General features: G+C 41.6%; 2 protein-coding genes and 1 long non-coding RNA gene across 3 annotated transcripts; all 3 read right to left on the reverse strand.

Annotated features, from left to right (window-relative positions):
* Nucleotides 1–512: 512 nt before the first annotated feature.
* Nucleotides 513–2,031, reverse strand: LOC124293400. Its single transcript, XM_046734243.1, has 2 exons — nt 1,419–2,031; nt 513–1,289 (listed from the first exon to the last, which is right to left on the reverse strand). The coding sequence occupies exons 1-2, from the start codon at nt 2,029–2,031 to the stop codon at nt 727–729; spliced, it is 1,176 nt and encodes a 391-aa protein (XP_046590199.1). The 3' UTR covers nt 513–726.
* A 27-nt stretch (nt 2,032–2,058) lies between these two features.
* On the reverse strand, nt 2,059–2,947 carry LOC124293401 (salivary glue protein Sgs-3-like). The gene is made up of 3 exons (XM_046734244.1): nt 2,572–2,947; nt 2,158–2,435; nt 2,059–2,064 (listed from the first exon to the last, which is right to left on the reverse strand). Exons 1-3 carry the CDS (start codon nt 2,945–2,947, stop codon nt 2,059–2,061), a joined length of 660 nt encoding a protein of 219 aa, XP_046590200.1.
* A 362-nt stretch (nt 2,948–3,309) lies between these two features.
* On the reverse strand, nt 3,310–4,444 carry LOC124293278. The gene is made up of 2 exons (XR_006903186.1): nt 3,392–4,444; nt 3,310–3,339 (listed from the first exon to the last, which is right to left on the reverse strand). It is a non-coding gene; the product is annotated as an uncharacterized LOC124293278 (long non-coding RNA).
* Nucleotides 4,445–26,856: the final 22,412 nt, after the last annotated feature.

Raw genomic sequence — 26,856 nt, forward strand, 5'->3', positions numbered from 1 at the left:
GGAGGAGTGCGGGAGGTGACGGGGAATATGAGTTCGGAAGGGTTGATATGGCGAGGGGAGGGTGGTGTAGAGTGACGGGGAGTGTGTGGTAGACAGGGTGGTATTGCGAGGGGAGGAGCAGATCGGCGGTAGAATGCAGGCTAACCTGGTGTCGTCGGCGTGTGCGTGTGTGTAACAGTGTGTAGCGGTGTGTAACTGGGTCTCTCTCGTTCTCCCTCCTGGTGTCGTCGGCGTATGTGTATCGGGGTGTATCGGTGTGTGGTTCTGGGTCTCTCTCTCGTTCTCTCTCTCTCTCTCTCTCTCTCTCTCTCTCTCTCTCTCTCTCTCTCTCTCTCTCTCTCTCTCTCTCTCTCTCTCTCTCTCTCTCTCTCTCTCTCTCTCTCTCTCTCTCTCTCTCTCGCGTTCTCCTGGCTCCTCGAGGTTACTGCTTGGAAGGCCGTGATCGTACTGAATCTGGCGCTCGGCTCTGCCGAGCGTCGGGGGGGCTTCGGTGATGTTCGGGTCTTTCCCGACGGGACAGGGCTCACCCGTTCGGCTCTTCCCCGCGGGTTTGGGGTTTGTTGTGACTTGCACTGTAGGTGCAACGTCACAACTCCCCCCTCCCCACGCGGGGCGAGGCCTATAGGGTGAGCCGGTTTCGGTGACGGATTTTGTGGTCCTTTCGTCTGTGTATTCTCCTTTTGTTATTTTTGTTGTTTCTGTGTTGTCTGCTCCGATCTGTCGGGGTTAAGGGATGGAGGTTGGGTTGTATTTGCGGGGTGTGTTGTTTGGTGTTGCATTGGCTTCAAAACGATAACAGATTGAATCTGCCTCGCCATTGGTTGATCTCTGAATTCGGTAGCGCATAATTGCTGAACTAGACGCTATTCCAGCAACCGTTTGGGTGTAGCTATTGGTGCGTGCTAGTTTTGTCGCTATATTGCGGAAAGGTTCAATTTCCACATCATCAGGAGATCTTGACATGAATGATACTTGGGCTAGAGAGCCCGATGTCGAAGTAGGGAATATAGCAATCGCCTTGCATTTTGATGTTTCTAAACGATCAGCTATTGATTTAAGTAGATCGGGTAGAATTGGGATGTTAGCTATATTACGAGGGAATACCGCTTCTGCGGTTACTCCTCCTTCTTCTAGAGTGGTGCGCTGGTCTTCAGACAGCCTCTCTTTTCGTCTCCAACCGAGAAGGTTTTCGGTTGGGAGCTGTGCGCCGGGATTCAAGGGCCTGAGGCCTACAGGAAGATCCCAGTCGAGATTGGCTTGGGGATTAAGGTCGGCTTGCATCTTTAGCACTGAAATGATTGGTGCTGGTAACGTTTCATACAAAATATGATTTTGATGATTGAGTATACCGTAGCTGCCGGATATACCATTAATCCTATGATCAGTGAGTAACCCTTGTATTTGTAGGTGGAACTCACAGCCTGACGCGTCTCTTATGTCTCCCACTCCCTGGAGATACATTTGTATGTCGGTGGGTAAGGGAAAGTCGAACGCTAGTACTTGGTTTATTTGTAAGTGCTCCAAGGTTAATATCCCTCTTGAGCTACTTACATCAAGTAAGCGTTTCCATAACGCGATAGTGCAATAATACTGATAGGCACTAAACGATACGTATTTCCTCATGGAGCGATCAAAGGCCATTTGGGCATCGTACGATGTCCGTATTAGTTGCATATAACCACTGAAGTCCAACTCAAAGGTGCGCTCTCGCGCTACCTCCACGAATCCGGTTACGCCCTCAATTGTTAATAAATCATTAATTAAGGGGTCGTTCTTTTCCGCGGATGCTGTAGTTGATTTTGACTTCGGCCCTAGGTCCGGGACTGAATCTTTGGACTTGAAGTCCCTTTTAGGATTCGGTCTTTGAGACTTCTGCTTAGTGGGTTCTTGAGAAATTTGCGGTTGTGGAGCTTGGATACCGGCTGGGCGTGCGCCCCCTCGGTTACTACCACGACCTCTTCCTCTTGAGTGTCCACTCAGATGCCTTTCGGTACCTGTTGGGGTTGGTGCGTTGGTGTTAATTTCTGACATGTTTAGGTATTGTTTCGAACACTGTTCTTAAACCTGAAATAACGAGTTATTTTGGTTAAAATCATGTTTTTTTTTTTTTTTTTTTTTTCTTATATAAACTTATTCTATTCTTATATTATTTTGTACTTGAATTTTTGGTTTTGGTACGGTGGCTCTCGTCGGTGTGGGTCTTGGTGAGTTTTTGCGTTGTTCTTTGTACCTCGTGGCTCGTGGTTTCTTCTCCCCTTTTGGGTTGTGTTCTGTTTCTTTGGCCTCCGTCTGTCGTTGTTCGTCCGTCGGTTTAGTGTTGTTAGTGTATTTGGTGTTTTCTGTTTTGTCCCTTTTTTGTATCGTATTGCGTCCCGTGTTGTGTGTGCGTCGTTGTTCGTCCGTCCGTTTGGTGTTGTCAGTTTGTCTAGTGTTTCCTGTTTTGTTCTTTTTTCTGTTTCCGTATTGATTTTCGTTTTTTGTATCGTGTTGAGTCCCGTGTGGTGTGTGTGGCTGGTTGGGGTGTTTGTGTATGTTCGACTGTGTCCGTGAGTGAGGTGGTGTCGGTGTTACTGTCTGTGTCGTTGTCCGTCGTTTGTGTTTGTAGCGTGCCTGTGTGTGTGGTTTCGATGTGTATCACTGTCTCTGCGGTGGAGGTGGTGGAATCTGTGTCGCTGTCGGTGTCTGGTGTGTTGGGGGGTTGTGTTTTGTGTGGTGCTGTTTGATGTGTGGTGTGTGGTTGGTGTGTTGAGGTGCTGGCTTCTGTTTCGTCAGTGTTTGTGCGTTCGTGTGCCCGTCTGGTCATGTATCTTTCTTTTTGTGCTCGTAATTCGTCGTATAGGGTGCTTGCTGGTTCTAAACTTGCGATTATGGCTATTATCTCGGGGTGTGGTCCTGTGTGTTGTTTGCATGTTTGTTTTGTCTGTGTCGATTCTGTGTGTCTGTCCATGTTGGCGAATGTCTGTAAGATTCTGTCTTCTGTTGTTTGTGGTCTCGCGAATCTGGTGTGTGCCCATTCAGGGGGTGATGCTGGGGGTGGTGTGTACCGTGGTGTTGGTGTGGGAGTGGGGCGTGTGGTTGTATGGGGTGTTTGTTTCTTGGTGGGTGGGTGTGTAGTCGTGTGTGTGGCCGTGGTTCGTGTGGTGTGGGTAACTGTTTGTGGGTGTGTGATAATTTGTGGTGGGTGTGGTGTGTCTGTGTTAGTTTGTGTGCATGTTTGTATGTGTTCTGTGTATTTGGTGCCCCGGACCAGCCCGTTGCATTTCGGGCATTGCCTTGGTCCGGAGGGTGTACTTGTGTGTGTGGTCATCGTTGTGTGTGTTTGTGAGTGTCTCTGTGTGGCTGTGGGTGCAGTGGTTGTTAAGTGTGTTGTCGTCGTGGTGGTCTGTATTACCTTTCTGTATGTGGGGGGTGTCGGTAGTAGGGTTCGTCGGGTCTCCGTCTGGTGTGTGCCGTCGCGTCCGTATTTGTGTGGGTGTGGGGCCTGTCCTGGTGTTTGTAATAGTGGTGTTTTTTCTGTTTGTGTCGTCGTTGTCGTCGGTCTCGTCAGTCGCAGCGTCATCAGGGCCGGTATTTTTGTTTGCTGATTTTCCATGTTGTGTTTCTGTGGAGTGAATACACATGTTAGTTTATTTTCGGGGTGTGTTATTTGATTATGTATATAATTTTAGGTCTTCTATATGACATTTTCCTATATTTCTACCGCTCTCTGTTGTTAATTCGTATATTGTGGGTGAGACTTTTCTAGTGATTATGTATGGGCCTATGAATTTTTTATTTAACTTAGCTGTCGTTCGTTCTGGTCCGGATGAGAGTGTGTGGTTCTTTTTTAGTACTCTGTCTCCCTCCTTGAATTGAATGTCTCGTCTTCGTAGGTTGTAGTAGTGTGCTTGTTTTTCGTTTGCTTCTATCAAGTGCCTCTGTACTTCGTCTCTAAGTATTTGTAGTCGTCTCAAGTGGTCTGTCCATCTGTCTGTGTCTTGTAATTCTACTTCGTCGTGGTTCTCTAACTGATTTCTTAGACATTGTGTGGGATTTAATTCCCTTCCTAGGTTTAAAAAGGCTGGTGTGTGTTTAGTTGATGTGTGTGTACATGTATTGATTGCAAATTGTAAGTCTTGTAAGTGTATGTCCCATTCTGTGTGGTCGTTGTTTACGTAGGCTTGGATCATTGTTTTAGCGGTTCTGTTGACTCGCTCTACGGGGTTGGCTTGTGCGTGGTATGGGGGGATTGTTGCGTGTCTTATGTTGAATTTTTGTGTCAGTTCGCGTATGAGTTTGTTTATGTATGGTGTGCCGTTGTCTGTCAGTAGTATGCGTGGTGTACCCCATCGTGATATTACGTGTGAGTGGAATGTCTGTTCTACTGTTTTGGCGTTTGCTTTGCGTGTCGGTATGATTTCCACCCATTTAGTGTATAGGTCTTCGAACACTATGATGTATTGGTTTCCTTTTCTTGATCGTGGGAGTGGGCCCATGATGTCGGAGGCTACTACTGTCCACGGTTCTTCGATAATTCTCATGCCCATTAGTCCTGCCGGTCGCGCTTGTATTGTTTTTGTTCTTTGGCATGTGTCACATTTTTTTATGTAGTTTACTGTGTCTCTGTACATCCCTGGCCAATAATATTTTTTTGCTACTCGTTGGTATGTTTTTTCGATCCCTAAGTGTCCTGCTTGTGTGACGTCGTGGTTTTCGTGTAGTATGTGTGTTATTTTGTCTTTGGGTATGACTAGTTTCCATGGGTTTGTGTCTGGTAGGAGGTTTGAGTGTAGGGGGTTCGGGCGGTGGAAGTATAGTTGATTGTTTCTGATTCGCCACGACTCGTTTTTCTCTGGGCGTGTTTGTACTTGTGTTTTTTTGTATGTGTACCACTTGTCTGTCGTGTCTTCTATTGTGTCTATGTGTTCTTCGTCTTCGTGTCGTCTTGAAAGTGCGTCTGGCACGTCGTGCATTGTACCTTTTCTGTGTGTGATGTCAAAGTCGTATTCTAATAGTTCTAGTGCCCATCGTGCAAGTCGGCCTGTGGGGTTTTTCAATTGTCTAAGCCACTTCAGTGCGTGGTGATCTGTAATGACTTTAAAATGGTATCCTTCCACGTATGGTCTGAATTTTTTTATGGACCAGAGTACCGCCAAACATTCTCTCTCAGTTGTCGAGTATTTACGTTCTGCCTCGCTTAGCGCACGGCTAGCGTAGGCTATGACATGCTCTTCGTCATCGAGAGATTGTGTTAGTACGGCACCTATCCCTGTTCCGCTAGCGTCTGTTTGTAGTGTGAATGTTTGTGTGTAATCCGGGCATGCGAGTGTGGGTGGTGATGTGAGTGCGTGTTTGATTGTGTTCATTGCGTTTTCTTGTTCTTCCCCCCAGTGCCATTTCTGGTCTTTTTTCAGTAGTCGTGTTAGTGGTTCTGTAATGTGTGCGAAGTTAGGTATGAAGCGTCTGTACCATGATGCCATGCCAATTAGTCTCCGTAGTTGTTTTATTGTTTTTGGGTTTGGGTAGTTTTCTATGGGTTGTGTTTTGTCGGGGTCTATGTGTAGTCCGTGTCTGTCTACTATGTATCCGAGATATTTGATTTGTGCGCATCCGAATTCGCACTTCTTTGGGTTTATTGTTAGTCCCGCGTCTGTAATTCTTTTGAGTATTTGTTCTAGTCTTTGTAAGTGTTCGTCGAATGTTTGTGTTACTATTATTATGTCGTCTAAGTATGCGAATGCATATGGTTCGCATTTTGGGCCTATGAGTCTGTCTAGTAGTCTTTGGAATGTCGCCGGTGCGCCTGTCAGTCCGTATGGCATTCTTTTAAATTGAAATAAGCCCATTCCCGGGACTGTAAAGGCTGTTATGTGTTTACTGTCTTCGTCGAGTGGTATTTGGAAGTATGCTTGGCTTAAGTCGATTTTTGATATGTACTGTGCTGTCCGTAGTTTGTCTAATATTGCTGTCATGTATGGTAGTGGGTATGCGTCTTTTTTTGATACTGAGTTTACTTTTCTAAAGTCTAAACAAAAGCGATATGTGTTATTTGGTTTTTTTATCATAACAATTGAGCTCGACCATTCGCTTTCTGATGGTTCTATCACGTCTTCTCTTAGCATTTTGCCTATTTCTGTGTGGATGGCTTCTCTAATTTTTGGTGATACCATATAGTATCTTTGTTTTATGGGTGCGTGTCCTTGTGTGTCTATTTTGTGTTTAATTAGGTGTGTTAGCCCGAGTTGGCCTGGTAGTGTTGAGATTTTCTGCTGTATTGTCGTCTGTAGTTGTGTGTGTTGTGATTGTGTGAGTTCTTGTATTCCTGCGCATATCTGTGGTTCGGTTTCTTTGTCGGTTTGTGTGTCGTCTGTTGCTTGTGCGTTTGTGGGTATGATTTTTTGATTTGTGATTTGTGTGTTCTGTGGGTTGTCTTTTTGGGGAATGTTTTCCGGTGGTGTCTTTGTGCTGGGTAGTGTTGGGGTTGGTGGTTTTTGTTTTATGGTTGTTTTTTCTGTGTTTTCGTGTCTTTCTGTTGTTTTCGGGTGCGTTTGTTGTTTCGTTGCTTCTAATTTTTCTGCTGCTTTTGCTTGTTTTGTGTGTGTTTGTGTTGATTGGTGTCGTGTATCTCGTGTTTGATGTGTTTGTATGTATTCTTTGAGTGGTGTTGGTAGTTTTTGTGGTCTAGCTTGCATGTGGTAGTGTGTCTGTGGGTCGTCTATCAGCGACCATGTGTTTTTTCCATAATTTATTAGTATTCCAAATCTTATTAAGTCGCTGTTCCCAATGATACCTTGTGAGCCTAAGTTTGGTATTAATCCGAAATTAATTTTCTTTGTTATGTTGCCGAGGCGTATTGGGAGTGTTACTGCTCCTTCTATCGTCACCTGTGTTCCGTTTCCCATTGTAGCCGTTCTGTCGGGTGTGTTGTTTATTTGTGTGTCTGTGTTGTGTAGTATTTGTATTACTTCTGCGCCTAGGTATGAGTGTGTTGCGCCTGTGTCTATTAGTGCGCTAAATTCGTGACCGTGTATTTCGATTCTGATGTGAAACCTACTTTCCGTTCTGTTGTTATCTGTTGTGGGTGCTACTGTCTCGGGTGTGTTTGTGTTGTTTTTGGGGTTGCCCTCCACCCTTGCTGGGTCAACCCTTACTCGTTTCCCTGGTTCTGTGTTTGTGTGCATTGCCATCTGAAGCGTCCGGGTTGGTTGCAGTTAAAGCATCTGCGTGGTGTTGTGCCTGTGTTTGGATTCGTTTGTGTTTGTTGCTGAGTGTAGTGTGGTGAGTTATACGTGATTGCGGGGTATCGAGTCTGTTGCGTGTTTTGGTTTGTTTGGTTTCGTCGTCTGTTGTCTGTGAGTGCCGGTGGTATATTTGGTGTTGGGAGTATTGCTGGGCGGGGTTGTGTTTGTGTGTACTTGTATGGGATGTATTGTGTGTGGTGTTTTTGGTGTGTGTAGGTTTCTCGCGGGTGTGTGTAGTTGTTTAATATTGTTTGTCTCGTGTTTTCCCATTCGATATTTGCTTCCCATTCTTTTGCGGCTATTTCCAGTTGGTCGAAGTTCGCGAAATCGTATGGTTTTATGTATGCCTTGTATTCTATTTTCATGTTTCTGTATGCCAGGTATAATTGTGTTCGTGGGTGGTATGGTGGTTTTAGTTGTGATAGTAGTGTTCTAAATTGTATTAGGAATTGTGTGATTTTTTGTGTTGGTCCTTGTACGTAGTTTTTGATTTTTTGTTCCAGTCTGTCCCTATGTTGTATGTCTTGAAATGCGTGTGTAATGTCTCTTTCGAATTCTTCCAGTGTTCGCCATTTGCCTCTATTTAATCTGTACCAGTTTTTTGCGTCACCTTCGAGTATCGGGCTGAGGTTGTTGATTAATTGTGTATCGTGTATTTCATAACCCGTTTGATAGTCGCGGAGATTTTGTAAGAATTCGTCTATGTCTTCGTCTGTGTTTCCTGAGTATTTTATGTTCCATGTTTGTATTGTTTTCATTGCCATTGCTGGCTGATTCCAGTATGTACTGTTCGGGTTTGGTGTGTGGTTTAGGTGTGTCGTGTTTTGGTTGTTTGTGGGGTGTATTGACTGTGTGCTGTATATGTGTGGGTCTTCGTATTCGTTTCTGTCGCTTGGTAGTGCTCCGAGGTCTATCAGATTTTGTATAAATCGTGTGTTACGAGTGTTGGTGGCTAAAAATGTGTCTGTTCCCGTGAAGTGTCGGTTCGTTTGACTGGTTGTTACCGCGTTAGTTCGCGTGTGTGTAGGTGTTGGGATTGTATTGTATGTTTGTGTGGGATTTGTTGGTTCTGGGCTTTCTTGATGTTGAATTTGTGTACTATGTAAATTGTGTGTATTCTCTATGATAGCTGCATCGATTATATTTATTGCGTTTGGTGAATTTATCGAGCGTCTTCTATTTATTTCCTGCGGTTGGGTCGGCGTTTGTTGATCTCGTGTCGCGCGCGGCTCGCTCTGTGTCGAGTTGTTTTGGTTGCGTTCGGGTGTGTGTATGTCCATGTGTTCGCGCGCTAGGACTTGTGGTTCTCTGTGTCCTTGGTCTGCCATTGTGTGTCTCGTGTTTGGTAGTGTGTGTGTTCAACTGTCTTTATTCGAATTTTCGTGACTGTGTAGCTTTGTTTCGTGAGTCTGTGTGTACTTTGTTAGCGTTTATTCCTGTGTTTTGTCTCTTAATTGTTCGTATTTGGGGTAAAAATGTGGGTAATTTACGTTGGGCGCCAATTTGTGACGGGTTTTGAGTCCGCACGAATAAGATGGGGGGGGGGGGGGGGAGACAATTAGAGACGGGGCGGATATAATTGGTAAAACTTAGTGTGTGTATTTTTGCACCAGGGGGTCGACTTAACCTAAGGGGTACAAAAGGGTTGTAGACTTGAGCGGTGGCTGATCACGCCTCAGCCCTTAGCGTTACTTAATACTAACTTACAGATACGCGCGCGGGGGGGGGGGAGGAGTGCGGGAGGTGACGGGGAATATGAGTTCGGAAGGGTTGATATGGCGAGGGGAGGGTGGTGTAGAGTGACGGGGAGTGTGTGGTAGACAGGGTGGTATTGCGAGGGGAGGAGCAGATCGGCGGTAGAATGCAGGCTAACCTGGTGTCGTCGGCGTGTGCGTGTGTGTAACAGTGTGTAGCGGTGTGTAACTGGGTCTCTCTCGTTCTCCCTCCTGGTGTCGTCGGCGTATGTGTATCGGGGTGTATCGGTGTGTGGTTCTGGGTCTCTCTCTCGTTCTCTCTCTCTCTCTCTCTCTCTCTCTCTCTCTCTCTCTCTCTCTCTCTCTCGCGTTCTCCTGGCTCCTCGAGGTTACTGCTTGGAAGGCCGTGATCGTACTGAATCTGGCGCTCGGCTCTGCCGAGCGTCGGGGGGGCTTCGGTGATGTTCGGGTCTTTCCCGACGGGACAGGGCTCACCCGTTCGGCTCTTCCCCGCGGGTTTGGGGTTTGTTGTGACTTGCACTCTAGGTGCAACGTCACAACGTCAACTGACAATAAGCAGCTGACAATGCTAGTTGAAATTTGTGATTGAACATGTTTTCGATCTCAAAGGACGTGTTGTTTTTGATAAAATTTATTTCTACCAATTTTTCGATTGCACTCAAAAGAAGGATCCGTTGATACTTCGCTAAAAACACGGTAACAAATCGATTTCACGATCACAATGGTTTGTTCGTTGTACAAAAAACGGAGTTTCTCTTCAAAACATCAATCATCATCTTCCGAACAGTTTTTTTTTTTTTTTGTCGAATCAGTACAATGATATTTCTAATCAAATCGACTAAAAAATAAGACAAATCATGTCCTGCCTTACTGGCGATAAGTTGAAGAAGTTCTCTCCGCGTGTGTGAATTCTAAACTTTGGTTTTACCTTGTCTTCTCACCTATTGTTACTTACAATCGCAGCGGCGATTAAAGATTTGAAAATTCATCTTCGAGCTAAGAAGGGCCAATCTGGCAGCCTTTTCAATTTTGAATTCCACAATTCTGACAGTTTTACGCAGTGCGATCTGGATGACGCTAATGCGGCGACCTGATCGGCGGCAGTAGTGGAGATCAGCGTATCGTCGGGCATCGTGGAACGTTCGAATCGAAAGAAATGTGAAACGGAGCTTCGAAAGGCCCGCTTAAGTTTGATCGAATTTAATTTTACCCAAAGAATAATCTCGCAACATATGGCACATGTTTTTGAACCTACTATCGACATTTTTTTTTTTTTTTATCAAAAAAGTTAGATTATTCATGTTATTACAGTCAAATTAACACCGCTTCTCGGATGAGAAGAGAGATTATCTATCGAATCGGTAACTCGCGTACAGAGTTTGAGCGGATTATATTTATTCTTATTCCGATTTTTGAACTGCTTAGACGTTTCCGTATCTTGATAAGACTGTCTGCTTTCGTGAGTGTCAAGTGTTCTATTCATTAAGCTCATCAATATTCATTTTGTTTTCATTGCCAGCCAATTTCTAACGAATTACAGCATAATTCTTTATTCATAGACAAATTTTTCGCAACATTTTGGGATGCCATGTGAATTTTATTTCAAATTGAAATTCACGATTTAAAAATTTTTTTGTGGAATAGCTTGACACTGTTTTAACTAAATTTAACTTGAGGATAGCTTCAGTTAAACGTTTTAGATCTTTTTCCGATTACGTTTTTGTTTGAATGCTTTCCATCCGATATATCAGATATAAATTCTCGAAAACTTGCAGTTTTTTTTTTTCTTTTTCTCTACATATTCCAGCATCAAGGCAAAGACTATGATCGTTGAATCGTACTATACGTGTTCTCCATGATTGTGTCGTTTCAGCTTTGAGCGAATTGCTAATTATGAAACGGTAAATACAAAACACATTCGTCTGCACCGAGTTGAAATATTATTAAACAGGTCTAATTTCTTTTATAAGTATCCATTTATAACGCAATAATTCTGGAACCTGATTCAAAATTATGCACACTCACAACTCTTTCCTGCGGCAGGTGAAATAATAAATCGCGCATGCAGCGATCGCCACAGAATATTGTTGGGAATTTTCCTGTAAATAGAATTGGCTTTTTTTTTAGAAAGTTGAGCGATCTGTCAGAGTTAGTGTTGCATACTTTTCCACGTTTTATAATTCCCCTCGATTTTCCACTTCCCTCATTTCACCCACGCAGCAGCATCCGTCAAATCTCGTTTACTCGTGATAATTAATCTTGATGCAGATCTCGTATGTATAAATACAGCGATGTGAAAAATTTCATTTCTTATGTGAGCTAATATAAGAGCAAAAGATGCACTCCGCGTCATTACGCCATTCTTCCAAATGGATTGGCTTATCTTACAATTAAATCTAACCGCTCTCCGATTACACGGCATTATCTTCATTCAGCCAGGCGTTACGGATTTTTTTTTGCCTTATTTTTTTCTTATCTTTGATCTAGTCGAGTTGAGGGAAGACTCTGTCGGTAGTCAAGCGACGTAATTTAGTCAGGCTCTCTTGCCGCCTTTCGTTGCCTGGTAAGACTATTGGGCAAATTTTGTGACGTCACTGAACTAGCCCGAGTTTTAATTTATATCATCACAGCGGGTCACGTCTGATGGATGAATCAAGATTTTAGTTTGTGCCAGGAAATTAATTCATGTAGCAATAATTACACAGTCGAGCATTGTGTTGAAAAGAGCAAACGTTAAATCGACAAGTAGGTTTTTTTTTTTACAGAATACAATTTCAAGGCGGATTGTATACTTTATGTACGTCAGTCCCCCAGCATTCCACGAGAACAGGGTGAGGCAATTGAATTCCACTTATTTTCAGTTGGAGGCCTTTCAAGTTTCTATCGTGGTAATACCCTCCGGGTGGAAAGAGGGCAGTGCGATTTATTCGCTATGGATGCTCGTTACTAGATCATGTTTTTCTTCCTCCGTTCAGTTCAAAGAAACCGTAACGCTGATAGGAATTACAAAAATAATTTCAATGGCAAGAATGGGATCCTTCGTTACGTTAACACGTTTGGAATAAGTTGACTTTTGAAGCCTTGACGCTTTGAATAACAGTGAAATTCATTTCCAAGCCCCGTTACAATGAAACGTAAATTAACGTTTATTGAAAATAAAGCCCAAGCTCTCAACAACTGGATTTCCATATCGACTTTGCGGTATTTTTATCGGTACAGAATATTGATACAATTATACAAGGGTGAATTCAATTGAAAAGAGAGATATTTTTCGAACGATTATTCTCCTCGTAATTTTTCGTGCGAAAAAAGTACTCATTTGCATTCGGGTGACGAAAATCAAACTCGCGATTCTTACGCTCACAACCTCATACGCACGGCACTGTTTTCAGAAACTGAGAAAAACGACCAGATTACCCGAAATTGACGTTTTAAGGATCACGCTGTGACTAAAATCTTCAGAGACTGTATGGTTGAAGTTTGGAAGGTTCTTCGAAAGAATTTTTTTCCACAAATTCTTTCTCCAATGCGAGTGATCGCGGACAAAATGAACGTGTATCAGAATGACAAGAAAACAAATTTGTTTTTTAAAGTCAGTAATTGCTATTAAAAATTGTTAATAACGTAGAAACGGTTTTGTGATTCCATATTTGGATCGAGAAATTTGATTTCCAGTCACGTTCGACGTTTCTGGAAATATAACGAAATTTTTCAAATAACGGAGGCGAAGAATTGATGGATGATAATCGATGACAACTAATTAAAATTATCAATATCAAGACAACGGGTTGATTCATTCACTTTTGAATTTCAGTTCGGTATTTCTGGGGCTAATTCACCGTATAGGACAGAAGATAGAATTTTCATGGCAACATTAGCAGTTATCATGCCTGCAGCGTATCAGCTTCAACTAAATTCTATTATCGGGTAAAAATTCCCGTCTTCAAATTTGAAATACCAGCAACTGCTTATCTTGCCCTCTGATTTGTTACGTTGACAATTGCGTTTCACAGTAAGTCTTGATTGACATATGAGTAGAAATTGATCATATCCCAGGGTGATATTACCTTAAAGAATTCTGTGTTATAGTCAGTTCTCAGTTTGTCGAAACGTAAACTGAGGTATTTCCAATCAAAGATACCCGCTTCAAACGACGATCACTGGTTTAATCAGCTATAATATGCCGGCTAGCAAACCAATTTCAACACACTTTGGGCTTTAGAACCGAATTTCGGAGATTCCCAACTCTTGCCCAATGAGTGGCATCTGTTCAATTAATTTCTTGGTAAATCCATCGCAATGTGATCACGGTAGGCATAATATGGCGAATTTCGCACTCGAACGGATACACGCGTCGCCTTTTTCTCCGTCCCAAACATCGAAAGGGAAGCAAGATTTAGTAATTCATTTTTCGCTACTTTTGTCTCTTCAATTATTCCGAAAATGAAGGCTCTGTTCCATGCTCAATTTATCGGCTTGCAATTCGGTATCAGCTGGCCAACGATACCAGCGTTTTTTCCACATCGCGCTGAACTTTTTTACGATCTATCGACGTCGACTGCATCTCACGATCAATCATCATTAGCCTCGCATTAGAAAAAAGGGGGAAAAAAATCTATCGTGGTAATAAAATTGATGCGTCGTAGCGATGGAAAGTTTCAATTTGTCGATTTTGGTCTTTTTTAACAAGCACGGGTTTGTTCGCTATTGAAAATTGATGCGAATAGTTGTGAAATCGACGGTTTCCACGTGGGCTGATTGAGAATCAGGGGTGGAGAAAGATACAAGCTACTGCTGTAGCTAAAAATGAAAAACTCCGGTAAAACAACTTTGTTCCCGGACCGAGAATAGTATATAGAATAAGAGATAAAAAAAAATGAATTCTGCGCTTCTCCCAACTACGTTGTGACTGTTTCATTCTACTCTCTCGTTCGCAGTCAGGTTATACCAACGTCTTTCACCTTTGTCTCGTGAAATGTCTGAGAATGAAGTCTTTCGCATCGTCGGTTTCTTCTTTTCACCTCGAGTATAATCATTTATTTTTTGAGAAAGTAGATATCGACACAAAACGGCAGTCTGCGTTTCCAGGTGTAAAAGAATTCGTGATATTTCGGATCTTGCGAAGTGTGACAGAGGATTCATGGTTTACTACCTTCGGAGCTACAACTGAAGAAATAACGCGTCAATTCTACGCAACGGGTCTGCCTCAGTAAAGTATAACGAACGTGGAAAACACAAAATGACGTAGTTGTAAATATTTATTGCCTACATGCACTCGTTTCTTACATTGTATTGCAATAAAATTGCAAGTGACGCATCGATGGACTCTCGAACTTCGAGGCGTTTTTCGAACGTGTGAATCCTCTGCAAGTTTGAACGAGACCTGAAATCAACTTCAATATTCCCGTCAAATCTATTTCTACTGAAAATTGACAAGCTCTTTAGTTTTTTATCACAATTATACAAATATTTCTACGATAATGGATAAACTGAAACGAGTTGGAATTATTCTGAATCTTCATAATCCGTGTAACTAATGAATTCGAAAAACAATATAAAAAAGGGAATCGCAGCAAGACGGAATTTTGTATCATAGATACAGAATGGAAAGTCCAAAAATTAATTTGGCAATGTTTTTTCATTTTTACGATTAAACAAATATTGGAGCAAATACGACGCTGCTTAAAAACTAGAACGACACAGCGTCGCCCATGTTAAAGTATTTCAATACGTGTTACAAAATCAGCAAAGATCAATTCCTCCTTACAACATTCGAAATGATTTTTCCTTTTGGCGACACAGGAAAAAACAACACGACTCGATTATTCCGTGTTTTTTTCCTCTGTAAAGACATGAAAATTGAATTTATTTTTCTTCGCACAATGACTCAACTTATGCCTGGTTAAATATCACCTGAGGCTTTGAAGGCGAGAGACAAATTTCTTTTCACTTTACTCCTAGTAGTAATTAGACAAGTCTCAAGGAACTTGGTAACGCTGCGGGACCTCTCGGACGTTTCGGTTTATGGTATCGGATTTGTGTAATTAGATTTTTGGAACAACCGTTCATTTACCTGGTCAGGTAAGAAAAGGTCTTTTCGCGGTGTTCCGTCTGCATTGATTAACCGGTCAACCATATGAAATGATATCCCAGTCTTCGCAGGCCTCAAGTTCCGTCGTATTCGATTTGGCCAATTTGTGGCCAGCGATGGCTTACGTGACAAATTCCACGTGCCCTATGAAGGCAGCTGCGGCGATGCATCGATTCGGAAAAGGTTTAATTTTTAATATCTGATTTATCAAGCCGCCTCGAATTATTAGCACACGTATTATTCTGTCTTATGATCTCGTAAAATATTTTTGCAATCAACTTGAGGATTCATTTGAGGCAAATTAATTATCAGGTTCACAGATATTTCCGGTACTTCTAAAAAAATTCTCCCCAGTTGTGGAGTAATCAGATATTCATATTCACGGTGTGCCGAACTGCTCGATCAATGTCGATGTGTGGATCAATTAAGGATTCATGTACCGGTCGGCTGGTAGAAAAATAATAATAATTGGACGGCTTGGATTACATTTTTTTTTTTTAACAATGGTACCCAAACTTCCGATTGAGACTAAACACTCGGCACGTGGCGAATTTTTTAGATAAAAATAAAGCTTGGCACGATTCGGAACCTGTTGATTGTTTTCCAACAACGTGCTTCGAAACTTTAAAAACTCCCACGTTTTTCTCCCCCAATGTATCTCGACGATAAGAAAATCGAGCAGCGTGCATCCTCTCAGGTTTATCGACGCGTCCTCAAATCGTATAAAAAGTTGTAACATTCGGTTATTTTTCAGCAAACAATTCTACTTCGATTAAAGCTTAATGAATCACGTGTAAAACATCCAACAAAATTTCCACCGTCAACAACGCGTCGAATATTATTTTTTCTCCGTCATTTATTCCTACTTCTTTCTCTTCTTGATATAAATTGTAACGGTTTCGGTATGAATCAAAAGGTGTTTCGATCGCCGTACCTACGATTCTCCGAAATGAACATCAAGCGTCACAGCTCGTTCCGAAACGAACCTGGCTAGAAAAAGGTAAAGTAGTGCGAAATGCGCCCTTTTCTAAAAGCGAAACGCCCACGTGGAACGGTGAAATTCTATTGGCCGGCGTTCAAGACTTGCCAAATTTTGAGTACCGACCCCCCCACTCCCCCTGCAAGTCCTGACTATTAAATGCACCTGCAATTGCTAACCTGGATCACTTGCCAAAGTGAACTCCATCGAGTAAGACGTGTTTGAGAGAACCGAATCCGAGCGCTGATTTTGAGTGTTAAATTACTCGCGAAAAGTTTAAAGTAAAATAAAGCTGAAAGCAAAATATAGTTTGAATTTTTTCGAACCCATTGCAAACCTAGTTTTTACTCTCGAATTACACCCGCGTTTAAATCAGAAAATAATGTCTTTTCTTCATCACGCGAAAAGTAGGGGCTCCGACAAAGTAAGTAAACTTGTATCTCATTTCGCAAATTCTAAATTCACGATCAAATTAAAAGTATTTTGTGGCAAGGAATTTATGATTATTGCTTCTGGTTTTTTTTTTTACATTTATTAACGCATCGCTAATCACGGTGACGTTGGATCTTAACTCTCCTGTTCCTCGTTTCAAGTCGTTCCTGTCTTAATTCGAAATTTCACTGTTTCGCAGGCTCGGCAGAACACAAATACCAGCGATAATGATGGGAAGCCGACGATACTCGAGACCGGACCTGATGGATCTTCGGATCTCCCGAAGAAAGAAGATCAAGCTGGACGATATTCGTCGAGCACGTCGTTGTTCGCTAAGGCGATGAAGCACCATCGTCATCGTGAGCCGGAAGCGAACGTGGATCTTGCCAAGGCGTCGACGAGTCGGGAGGTCGAGGACGGGGTAAAAGAAGTTGGCCGGAATGGCAAATCGTCAACAAAATCGCCGGTGAAGAAGTCGATGAGCTTTGTGAAGCGGCTCGTTCTTGCATTTGACCGAATTTAGAGCTTGAACTGCGATGAACCCAACGAATCGTCCAGCGTGTACGAGGATGGACCGGTAATGGTCTACGATAGTACCGGAACAATCCGGAAGCGAAAGACCAGCAAAACCCCGGAGGACGATCCCTCCGACGAATCGCTCGCGGAGAAACCGACTCAGTCCGCGGTGGTGTTAAAAACGGAGCCGAAGATCGTAGGGGCTTTCTTAAAAAAACCAATTAAGATAGACGAGACGCCGGTAGACTGGATACCGATAACAGGCAAGACGCTTCCTCGTAAAAAATCGTTCAAGAAACTTTTGGCCATGCTGACCGGAAGAAGCCCCGAGGAACGGACCACCGCAAAAACGGTCGTCTTTGCGTCTTAAGACAACCTCGTCGAGGAGATTCAGACTTCGGAAAACGAGGACGAGGAGTCCAGCTCGACGTCATCGGAGGCCTCGACCCTCGTTCCCTTCACCGAGACGATGACGAAGCAGGACACCGAGGTTTTTGAATCGGCCCACTTTGACTGCTCGTTCTCGACATTCGCCAAGACTTCACCGGTGAAAATCGAAAAGCCCGGCGAGTCCTCGCGGCCGAAGCTGCGGTTCGTCGACGCGGAACCGATCGTCTCTGAAAGATTTCGCTTCGACTCGGGCTACGTATCGAGCTATTCGATCAGCGACGAATCCAACCAGGAGAAGGGCCTTGTCGCCAAAAGGGTTCGCCGGATCGGTAAACAATTCGCCAAGATTCCGAAGCACCCTCTCGCTCGATCCGACCCATGGCTTCACAACGAATACCGTCACTGCGATCGGTTCAGTGGCGGAACCGTCGAGATGAGGAATCGGCAGGAGGAGCCGATCTACGACGTCCCAACGGCCAGACCGCAGTCTGAGCCCACCGTCTTTGACGAGTCGGTTTCGATCGACGGGAAGCACGCTGCTCCTCCTGTTCGAGGGGCATTTTCCGGTTTTTACGGTTCTCTCGTCGAGGAGGTGCCTCATTACGCGACGATCAAGCCGAGGTGTGCCAGCCCTCGTTCCAGCATGGAGAAACTTCCAGGGAATCCATCTGAGATTTCGAAACAAGAGGAAATCGAGGAGAAATATGTTAGCTGCAGCTCCAACGATGCGGCCGCTCGTTCGTCATTCGTTATCTCGATGTACATCTAGTTGCGAAGCAGGTAGTATTTCATTTATAAACTGTCGTAGAGCCTTGTTAACGTATAAGAATACAAGATGCCGGGGTTATAAGTAAATGATTAAATTACGATGCTTCGTTCAAGATCGATTCAAAATAGAGGTGCTGAAAATTTAATGGATTCGTTCGATTTCACTCAAGTGTATGATTTTCACAAGGAGCATAGGCAGCTAAGCTTCTTCTTATGATTACGGTATTCTTTCGTTTTTATTTATTTGTTTTTTAACTCCGCGGATATAATAATTTTAAAAGTATTATGAAGGATTATTTTACGACAAAATTAGAATATAGCATTTTTGCATAGCAAAATTTTTGAGACTGAATTACACAAGTCCCAAATCACATAATCGATCCATAATACGGAATTCGAATAAGCAATCAACACAATTGGTTTTATTCGTTAAAAGTCCGATGAGCGCATCCCAGACGATTTAGACAGATTCTTCCTTGCGTAAATTTATCGAAATTACTTTGAGTTGGTCACGAATTGCTTGTATTTGCTGGTGATTTTGCAGATTCTCCTCAATCGAGTGAAAAATCATGTAACAAATAAGTTTAGAAAATGCCGATCAATTGCTTTTAATAATTTTTGAATGCAATCCAGTGGTTTTTGGCTTGGGTAAAATATTCATTCGAGGATAATGTGTGTACGAGTACTTACTTAGCGGTCGGTCACTTTGTGTGACTTTAATCGAGACAAACGACGGCGAATAATGGAACGACCGAATATTTATTCAAAAACTTTTGCTCGAAATTAGTTTTTAGTTTGCGAAAACAATTTTCGATGCAAAATTTCCTCGAATAAATTTAATACGCATAATAACTGTACGATAATTTGTTTCATGTATTATTGTTTCATCTCATGTATCATTCGTAATATATGTATCACCTAACTATAGGATTTGGTTGACAATCAAATTTACCTTCTATTTGATGTACTCGTATACTTCCATGAATAAATTTATACTGTACTTGCAATTTTTGTACCTTTTTTTGTGTGATATATCAGGAATTCCACCCTTTCCAACCGAATTAAATTTCAGATCGTTTGGTACGATTAATATCGAATTTATTGCTGTCGAATCGTAAATAGTTCCGCAGCTAATTCGCGTTGCTCAGAGCCTACAAAAAAGGATAAAATGAGAATATTCATAATCCATTATCCTTTTACGAGACGAACGCTCTCGGAAAACGAGCGTTTTCGCATTCAGATCACCCTTGGCGTTGAGAAAATTTCGACGTCAAGTCGAGATGTTAATAATATGAAATTCAGCATTACATTTATATGCTGCAGCTTGATCGTATATTTATATGCTTAAAACCGAGTAACAATTCAATAATATTTGCGGGATAAAATGTTCAATTAATATTGAAGATCGCTGGGAGACGAAAGCTCCCCGTATATGATAATCCATGGATATTGATGCCATCGTTGAGCAATAATCGCCAGCCTGTGGTTACTAATTAGCATTCAATTAATTAAATCGGGTTCCGTTCGATCAAAATAACGAACAAAGTTTAACGAGCATTTCTTGCGGTGATAAGTTGAAGGCCCGGCCGTGTCAGGATTCATTTTTATACGTAAACTTCACCGCTCGATGAATAAATCAATCGTCATTCTCACCGATCAGTGATTCAACAATTGCGATTTTACACTTCCCATTTTTTGATTCATAAATGTTAAAAACACAACATGCTGTAATCATAATAATTTCTGCTTTTTCTTTGATTCAGAGTTCTATTCTAATATGCGCGAAGAGAAACTATCCGAGTAAAAATGAAATAAATTGACCCTGAAATTGTATTGCAATCCGGATTGTTTAAAAAGTAATTACTTCGGTAATAATACGCCGCAAAAGCGTAACGGAAGTAGTAATTAACTCCGGCGTGACGTTTCATCGTAAAATAATGTTGCGGGCTGCATATATTCATTATATTTGCGCAGCAACACAAAATCAAACTACGGCCAGGAATTTTGCATTTACAGGGACTTTGGCCTGGCGCCGTCAATTTATATTTTACGCATCCACAAAGGTAGCGTTACACGAATTGTGTTTGATACACAAAGTTATACACGCAGTGATGCATTGATTACCGTCATCAAGGGGCGAGAAGCTCCGCTAATTAACCACCAGTGGCAGCGGAGAATTGCTGTGTTGATTCTGAGTTAATTCAAATAACTACAGCCTATGTAATTGAGGAAATTGTACACTTGGGGACCAACAATTTTTTTCTAATTTTTTTACAGGTTGGTTCTATCCGTCGAATGATTATTATATTAGTAAATTGATAAATACCGCGGTGCTTACCTCAAAAATCCAAAGAAAATGGATTAAAATCGTAAACAGGAGCTTTTCACTTGAAACCTGCAACTAAATTTACAGATACTTGAGCCGAATTTATAAACTCGAAGGTGAAGCGAAGCTTTGTATTTTTTCTGGCTGGTAAATTATTTTTAAAATTGATTGCCCCTCCGGGTGGATTCAGTGAAATAAAGTTTCACGTACAACCGAATGATCATAAATATATTATAAATGGACGAACCGCCGAGTAAGTGTCGCGAAAGTTTAATAATACAATTTACAATACAAAAAATTTTTTTTCATATACGTGTAATAAGTCTTTCCGCATCCAGTTTAGGTTAGAATCAAAAACTCAATTGCGTTTCTGTAAAAGTAAGAGATTTATTTACACTATGTATTTACACTATGTACAAAACTCACTAATAATCTTAGTTCTTACCTGTAAAAGTAAGAGAAACAACATTTAAAGCTTTTAATTCCTATATTTTAATTCTATATAAAGGTCTTGTGATAACCGCTATCTCCTTCGTTCAACCTTGTTGAATATTTTCTTTTTGAATTTTTTCCTCTCAAAATTTACTGGACGTCTCCCCAAGCCCGTGCTCTACCGCGCCATCGGTCGGTGGCCTTCGTCGGTACCGCGGCAGATTCAAAACTTGAGAGAAGCACGACAGAAGTACACGAGTGTCGTGATTTTCTTTACATACGTTTAACGTAACATCGTACGGAGGGTTTGTTACCCCAGTTTGTGGTAAAACTTTTCCCTCGATCATACGTCTACCATCTACATTGATAATTTCTCGCACGTTGGAGACATGCTCGTTTTCGAATAGTTTTTTACCTAAAATTCAATTCAATAATAAGCGGCAACACATTCACTCGGAAGGGTTGGATTTCTAATTTTTTTTGGTACTTCACTTACTTTTTGATATCGATTTTTAACGAAAAGAATGTAAACAGATTGATTGAAAACCACATTGGATCATCGTCGAGGTCCTAACATTAATTATTTTCGATTAATAATTACTTCGAAGTGCGTATGAATATATGCTACTTGGGAAGGCTCCAGTCATCTGGGCATCTACGTATTGTCACCACTGTTCCGCGAGATCGCGCAACAGTAGGCGCATCGCGATACGCACGGGGCCTATACAAGTGACTAAATGCATAGTAAATTGGAACCCGTACATAACCCCCTCGGCGCGCACGACGGACACCCGTTGTAAATTTAATTGCAACCGCCATGTATTTTTTTAACTCCTCTGATATAAAGTTCGAAGTATCCGTTCACACCGCTAAATAACGCAGCACCTTCGAATCACACTACCGTAAAAAAGTGAACTAACATGAAACACACTTCATGGGCAAAGCTGTGGCTGGAAACAAAGTTCAAAAAAAACCAAAAGGCATTTCTATATATTCGTACTGCCCGTCAGGAGTAACAAAAGCAGTCCCTTCAGTAAAATCTGGGTGAATCGGAATTTGGTGAAAACCGCTAGCCATATCATCAGATGTAAAATAATGAGCACTTCCTAGTCTATTTATCTGATCAGCAATAAGCGGTAACGGATATTTATCAGCCACCGTATTATTGTTAAACTCCCGATAATCAACACATATTCGATCAGATCCATCTTTTTTTTAACTAAAATAATGGGACCAACGAAAGGAGAACAACTGGTTCTGATGATGTTCTCCTCTTGTAATTCTTTGATTTTATCTCGCACTATTGGACGTTCGACAGTCGAAAAACGACAAGGTCGTCTTTGCACGGTTCGGTTAGGATATAGCAAACGAATTTCAAGTTGTCCGGTTGTTACTCTAGATTTGTATGTTCCTTTGACGAAAGTTGAACGAAATTTGTTTGAAACATCAACCAAGAGACGTTTGTCAAGTTCAGAAACGTCTGTTTTTATTTCGTCAAAATTAAATGAATGAAAGTCTACTTCACAAACATTAACCCTCGGAATTCTTTTTAGAACTGAACTGTCCACTGTCATTTCTATTGAGGAACCCAGAGTTAATATTTCTCTTCCAACAAGAATTTCAGTACTAAGAAAATCATCATGAATGGCATGAAATAAAATTTCCAGGCAATGATCATATATAGTCACTTGTGCCAAAATTTGAGTGACACTTTGAATACTGGAAGGACCGATACCGCAAAGAGTAACTACAAAGTTCTGACGTTTTCCTGAAAATTTTTTAGCAATGCTTTCTTCAATCAGAAAGCATTCAGCACCGGAATCAAAACAAAATGAAAACTTCTCACCGGAATGTAGTAACTCGCCAAAAGTTCGTTGAATAGAACACGAATTAACACTACGCTCCATTTGACCTTGAGCAAGGGTATTTTGTTCAGACCCAGGAGACTTTTTGCAGCTTGTAGAAATATGTCCAACTTCTCGACATTTGAAGCACGTCACAGAAGATTTCACAGCGGTGGAAGGTATTTCCCTTGGAAGATTTCCAAAGTTGTCCGGGGTGGTACTCAATGAACGACTTTGACACTCGGATATTTTGTGTCCAAATTTTGCACAGTGAAAACATTTTAATGGAGATACACAAGATCTCAGTCGTTTGGAATCGAACGATGAGCCCTCTCAGGCTTGAGGAAAAGGAAAAGCTCTTTTTCGGTAATCAAGTGCCATAAGTTCTTGTTGTAACTTCGTTCGAGAACTTATTTCCGTAGTAAGAGCCAAAGGTTTTCAACGTGGATCCAACTGAGCCACGTGAGAAAGAACAATAGAAACAGCAATTTCTTCAGAATTCATCAGTAGTAGTCGTGGAATAAGAACACTTGAAACTCGACTTGAATATGCAGCGATATTTTCATCTCCATTTGGCTGTCCAGAATATAACGAAAGTAACGTCGTCATAGGAGTTTCAATAATTTCATATCGCGCGAGAAAAATGTTTTTAAATTGTTCCCAAGTCATTCCGTTACAGCTGATTTGAGGAAACCAAGATACAGCTAATCCTTTCATAGCTTTACTCAACGTATTTACTAACTTGCTCCCTTGAAGTTCCTGTTCGTGCATACACAAGCTAGCTGTCGAGCACCAAGCTTTCGCATTGATATATTGCTCATCCGGATTGAATTGCGGAAAAGTAACTTCATGATGAGAATCAGCAGTTGGTTTTCGCATTGTTCGAATTAATCCATCATATTTTTATTTTGATTCTCGAACAAAATTTGCCAACAATCTTCCGAAGTATTAGAATTGCGTTGAGGAGTCTCGGACGGTAATTCTGAAATGGAGGGTTCCGCGTCCCTTCGGTATCCCACTTCTGATGTCGGAGAATGGCCAGATATCACTCGCGAACTTTGAGTTTTGCGTGTCGGACGCATGTTGAACCACCGTTTTATTTAACAAGATGAAACTGAACTTAACTCATTTAACAAAACTTTTTATAACGAGATAAAATGTTCAATATTTGTTCGGTTATTGATTTTGCCGTCATTTCTCTGGAGACCGAATAGAAGAAGGCGGTGATAATCCTCTTCGTTGTTCATGTCATTATACTTGACATATATATATATTTATATATGTAAACGTAAAAAACAGAAACATGTAACAGAGTGAGGAACATTTAAATTGAATAAAATCTATGCTTATTGAGAAACACATGCTATTATATAGGGTGGTACTACGAACCTAGTTAACTAATGAGCTAATCCTACAAGGAACATACATGTATGAGTCGTAATACATTGACATTCGGAAAATAAGATAATCATATATCATATGTTGAGTCAGGCATAGGCAGTAAGAGTTACGAACACGCAGTGCAGCTGGCCAGGTATTCTTTAAGTTTCAGCTTAAAAACAGGCAAGAAAGATAATTCACGAATGCAGGTAGGCAATGAGTTCCAGAGGACACAAGCGGATGTCAGGAAAGATTTCTGATACACTGCAGTGCGGTGGACAGGGATACTTAAATTGAGTGGGTCACCTCTAGTGTCTCGGTGACGTATTGCCGACGTAAACACTAACTCGTCAGACAGATAACTAGGCGTCCCAAGACTCAGAACATTGTATAAAAAGGTTCCCAACAGGTACTTGTGCCTATCAACTAGATCGAGACATCCGTGCATATAGTAGTATGGGCTGATATGTTCATATTTATGCACTGTGACGTGGATTTTTCTGCACCTCAGTCACTCGGAGAAAATGACCGAGAACTTACCGCGTGCACAATAATTTGGCGTCCACGATGTCCCCTGAACCTGCAATAAGACCGCGAAATTTGTTGGGCGCCTGGCGTGGTCAACACGCCTCGAAATCGGTAATACGATATACCGCGACCAGATGCTCGGTAGCTCAGTACCGTGGAGAGGGGAGGGGTAATCTTTGGGTAGAGAGAGATACGCCACACGTACGTTCACAAGTTATTTCACAAAGCAGCGAGAAAGTTAAACAGTATATTTCAAAATAGTGATCATACAAAAAAAAAAAATTAAAAATAATAACAATACTGCGGACGCTTGTCCTCGCGATCCCAAACGCAAGCGCTTAGCTTACAAAAAAAAAAGGAACGAGCAAACAAAATAATCAATCAAGAAGAAGAAAAAAAAAGAGAAAACAAAAATATGAAGGGATCCCAGCCAGCGGAAATCGCGTCCGCCTTGGATTCCCGCGCTGCAGGGATCTGCGTTGCCTCCCCCTCCGCAGCCTCGGTGTCCTTTCCGCGAGATCTCCGTGGTTTCGCCTTGCCTCGAAAGATGTTCAGCGTCGGAGTTGGTCGCTGGAGGGTAGCCGGTGCACTCAAAAAAAAAATGAGAAAAACAAAAGCCTGTAATATCTTGGTCGCAACGCGCTATTTCGTCCCTGTCGAAGCTCGGGTGCGTGACTCCAGTTCTGGCGCTCTCTAGGATTATTTCGCGACTCGATTTTCTAAACCCTTATTCCTGGATTCCGCCCAGGGTTCAGGGAGTACCTTGTAACGGGCAGGCCTAACCGAAATGCCACGTTACAATATATAGTTGGTACATATTTAGCTACTACGTAAATTCCCACTTACTTTGACTACAGTCAAAGCTGACCTATTACTGCATAACTAAAGCCGCGAACGACGCAATTCTACATACAATACCGAACACGAGTATACGAAAAAAAAAAAAAATTGGCAGATCGTCACGCAAGTTTCCCATAATCAATCCACTGCAATATTGAAGAAAACACGAAACTTTGTAACAAGCTTTATAGAAAATTAAACACTGGGTGGGAATGGAAGTGACTTTCAGGAATGATTTTTAAAGATATCGTTAGACAATTTGGATGATTTTTTCTCTTCGACGTCAAATGGGATGCAAACTTGAGAATTTGTGAACTCTGAATAAAATATGTATGTAAGACATTTCCTTTATCTTTCGTAGTTAGGGCGACTTTGTTGCTGATAAGGTACTCTGGTTGATGCTGGTAATAACTGAAATATATTTACACTATTTACACGTATTCAAGCGATTCAATAATTACAATAGAGGATTGTGCCCAGGTTTACCTGAATCAACAACAAGTACTTATTATAATTATTAATTTTGCTTAATTATACAGTTTAGCGCCAAGCGCTACTAGCCTTTCACGTTATCAGCGTGTTTCTGTCTGTATCAAGCAGTTTTGACTGTTCAGCGCGACAACCGCGTGTCTCGGGCTTGGTAGGTGTGCCGAGCGGACGAAATCTGATATGTCGCGCTGTAGTTTGGGCTAGTCTCAAACATACATGTATTTTTTTCATATTTTTTCATCGAAATACTTACTGTAATTCATACAAACATAAAATAATACAACAAATAACGAAAATAGGACAAATATAGAAAACGTATGATTTCAGAAAAAAGGACAAGTCGTCGGCTGGAAGAAGGAAGGTGTTGTTTTGGCTTCGCCGAGAAAAAGGTGTTTTGGTTTCGATTTGAACAAATTGCAATGATGTTTGATGAGCGATTTTTTTCATAATTTTTAGTTGGTTACCCGCGCGAAAAATGAGAATTATCACTTTTATTATATGAAAAACACTTGGTTGAAAAACCATTTTCACGGCGAAGCCGAAACAACACCTTCCTCCTAGCTGATGAAGTTAGAAAATACAACACACAGGTGTAAAGAGTAAGGCAAAGATAGAATACATGAGCGAATAGTACGAGTGCGGATATGTGTACAGAGTTACATAATGAATAAGGCGTCTACAGGGACTGATATCTATAACAATTAGAGTAAATATATTTTTTCGAATTATATCGCTGTCAAAAAAAAAAAAAAAATTTAGTCAGTTTCTTTAACATATATGAGCAGCTTCGGTTTCACGCAGAAATTTCCTTCATGCAGAATCAGCACACGGTTGTGCTGTTTCCGAGAGAAGTCAGCACTGCCATCGATTTTTTTGAAAAATTCAGGTCCTGACAAATTTCAAAAT

The sequence above is a fragment of the Neodiprion lecontei genome, chromosome 3 (assembly GCF_021901455.1).
Source record: "Neodiprion lecontei isolate iyNeoLeco1 chromosome 3, iyNeoLeco1.1, whole genome shotgun sequence".
Lineage (NCBI taxonomy): Eukaryota > Metazoa > Arthropoda > Insecta > Hymenoptera > Diprionidae > Neodiprion > Neodiprion lecontei.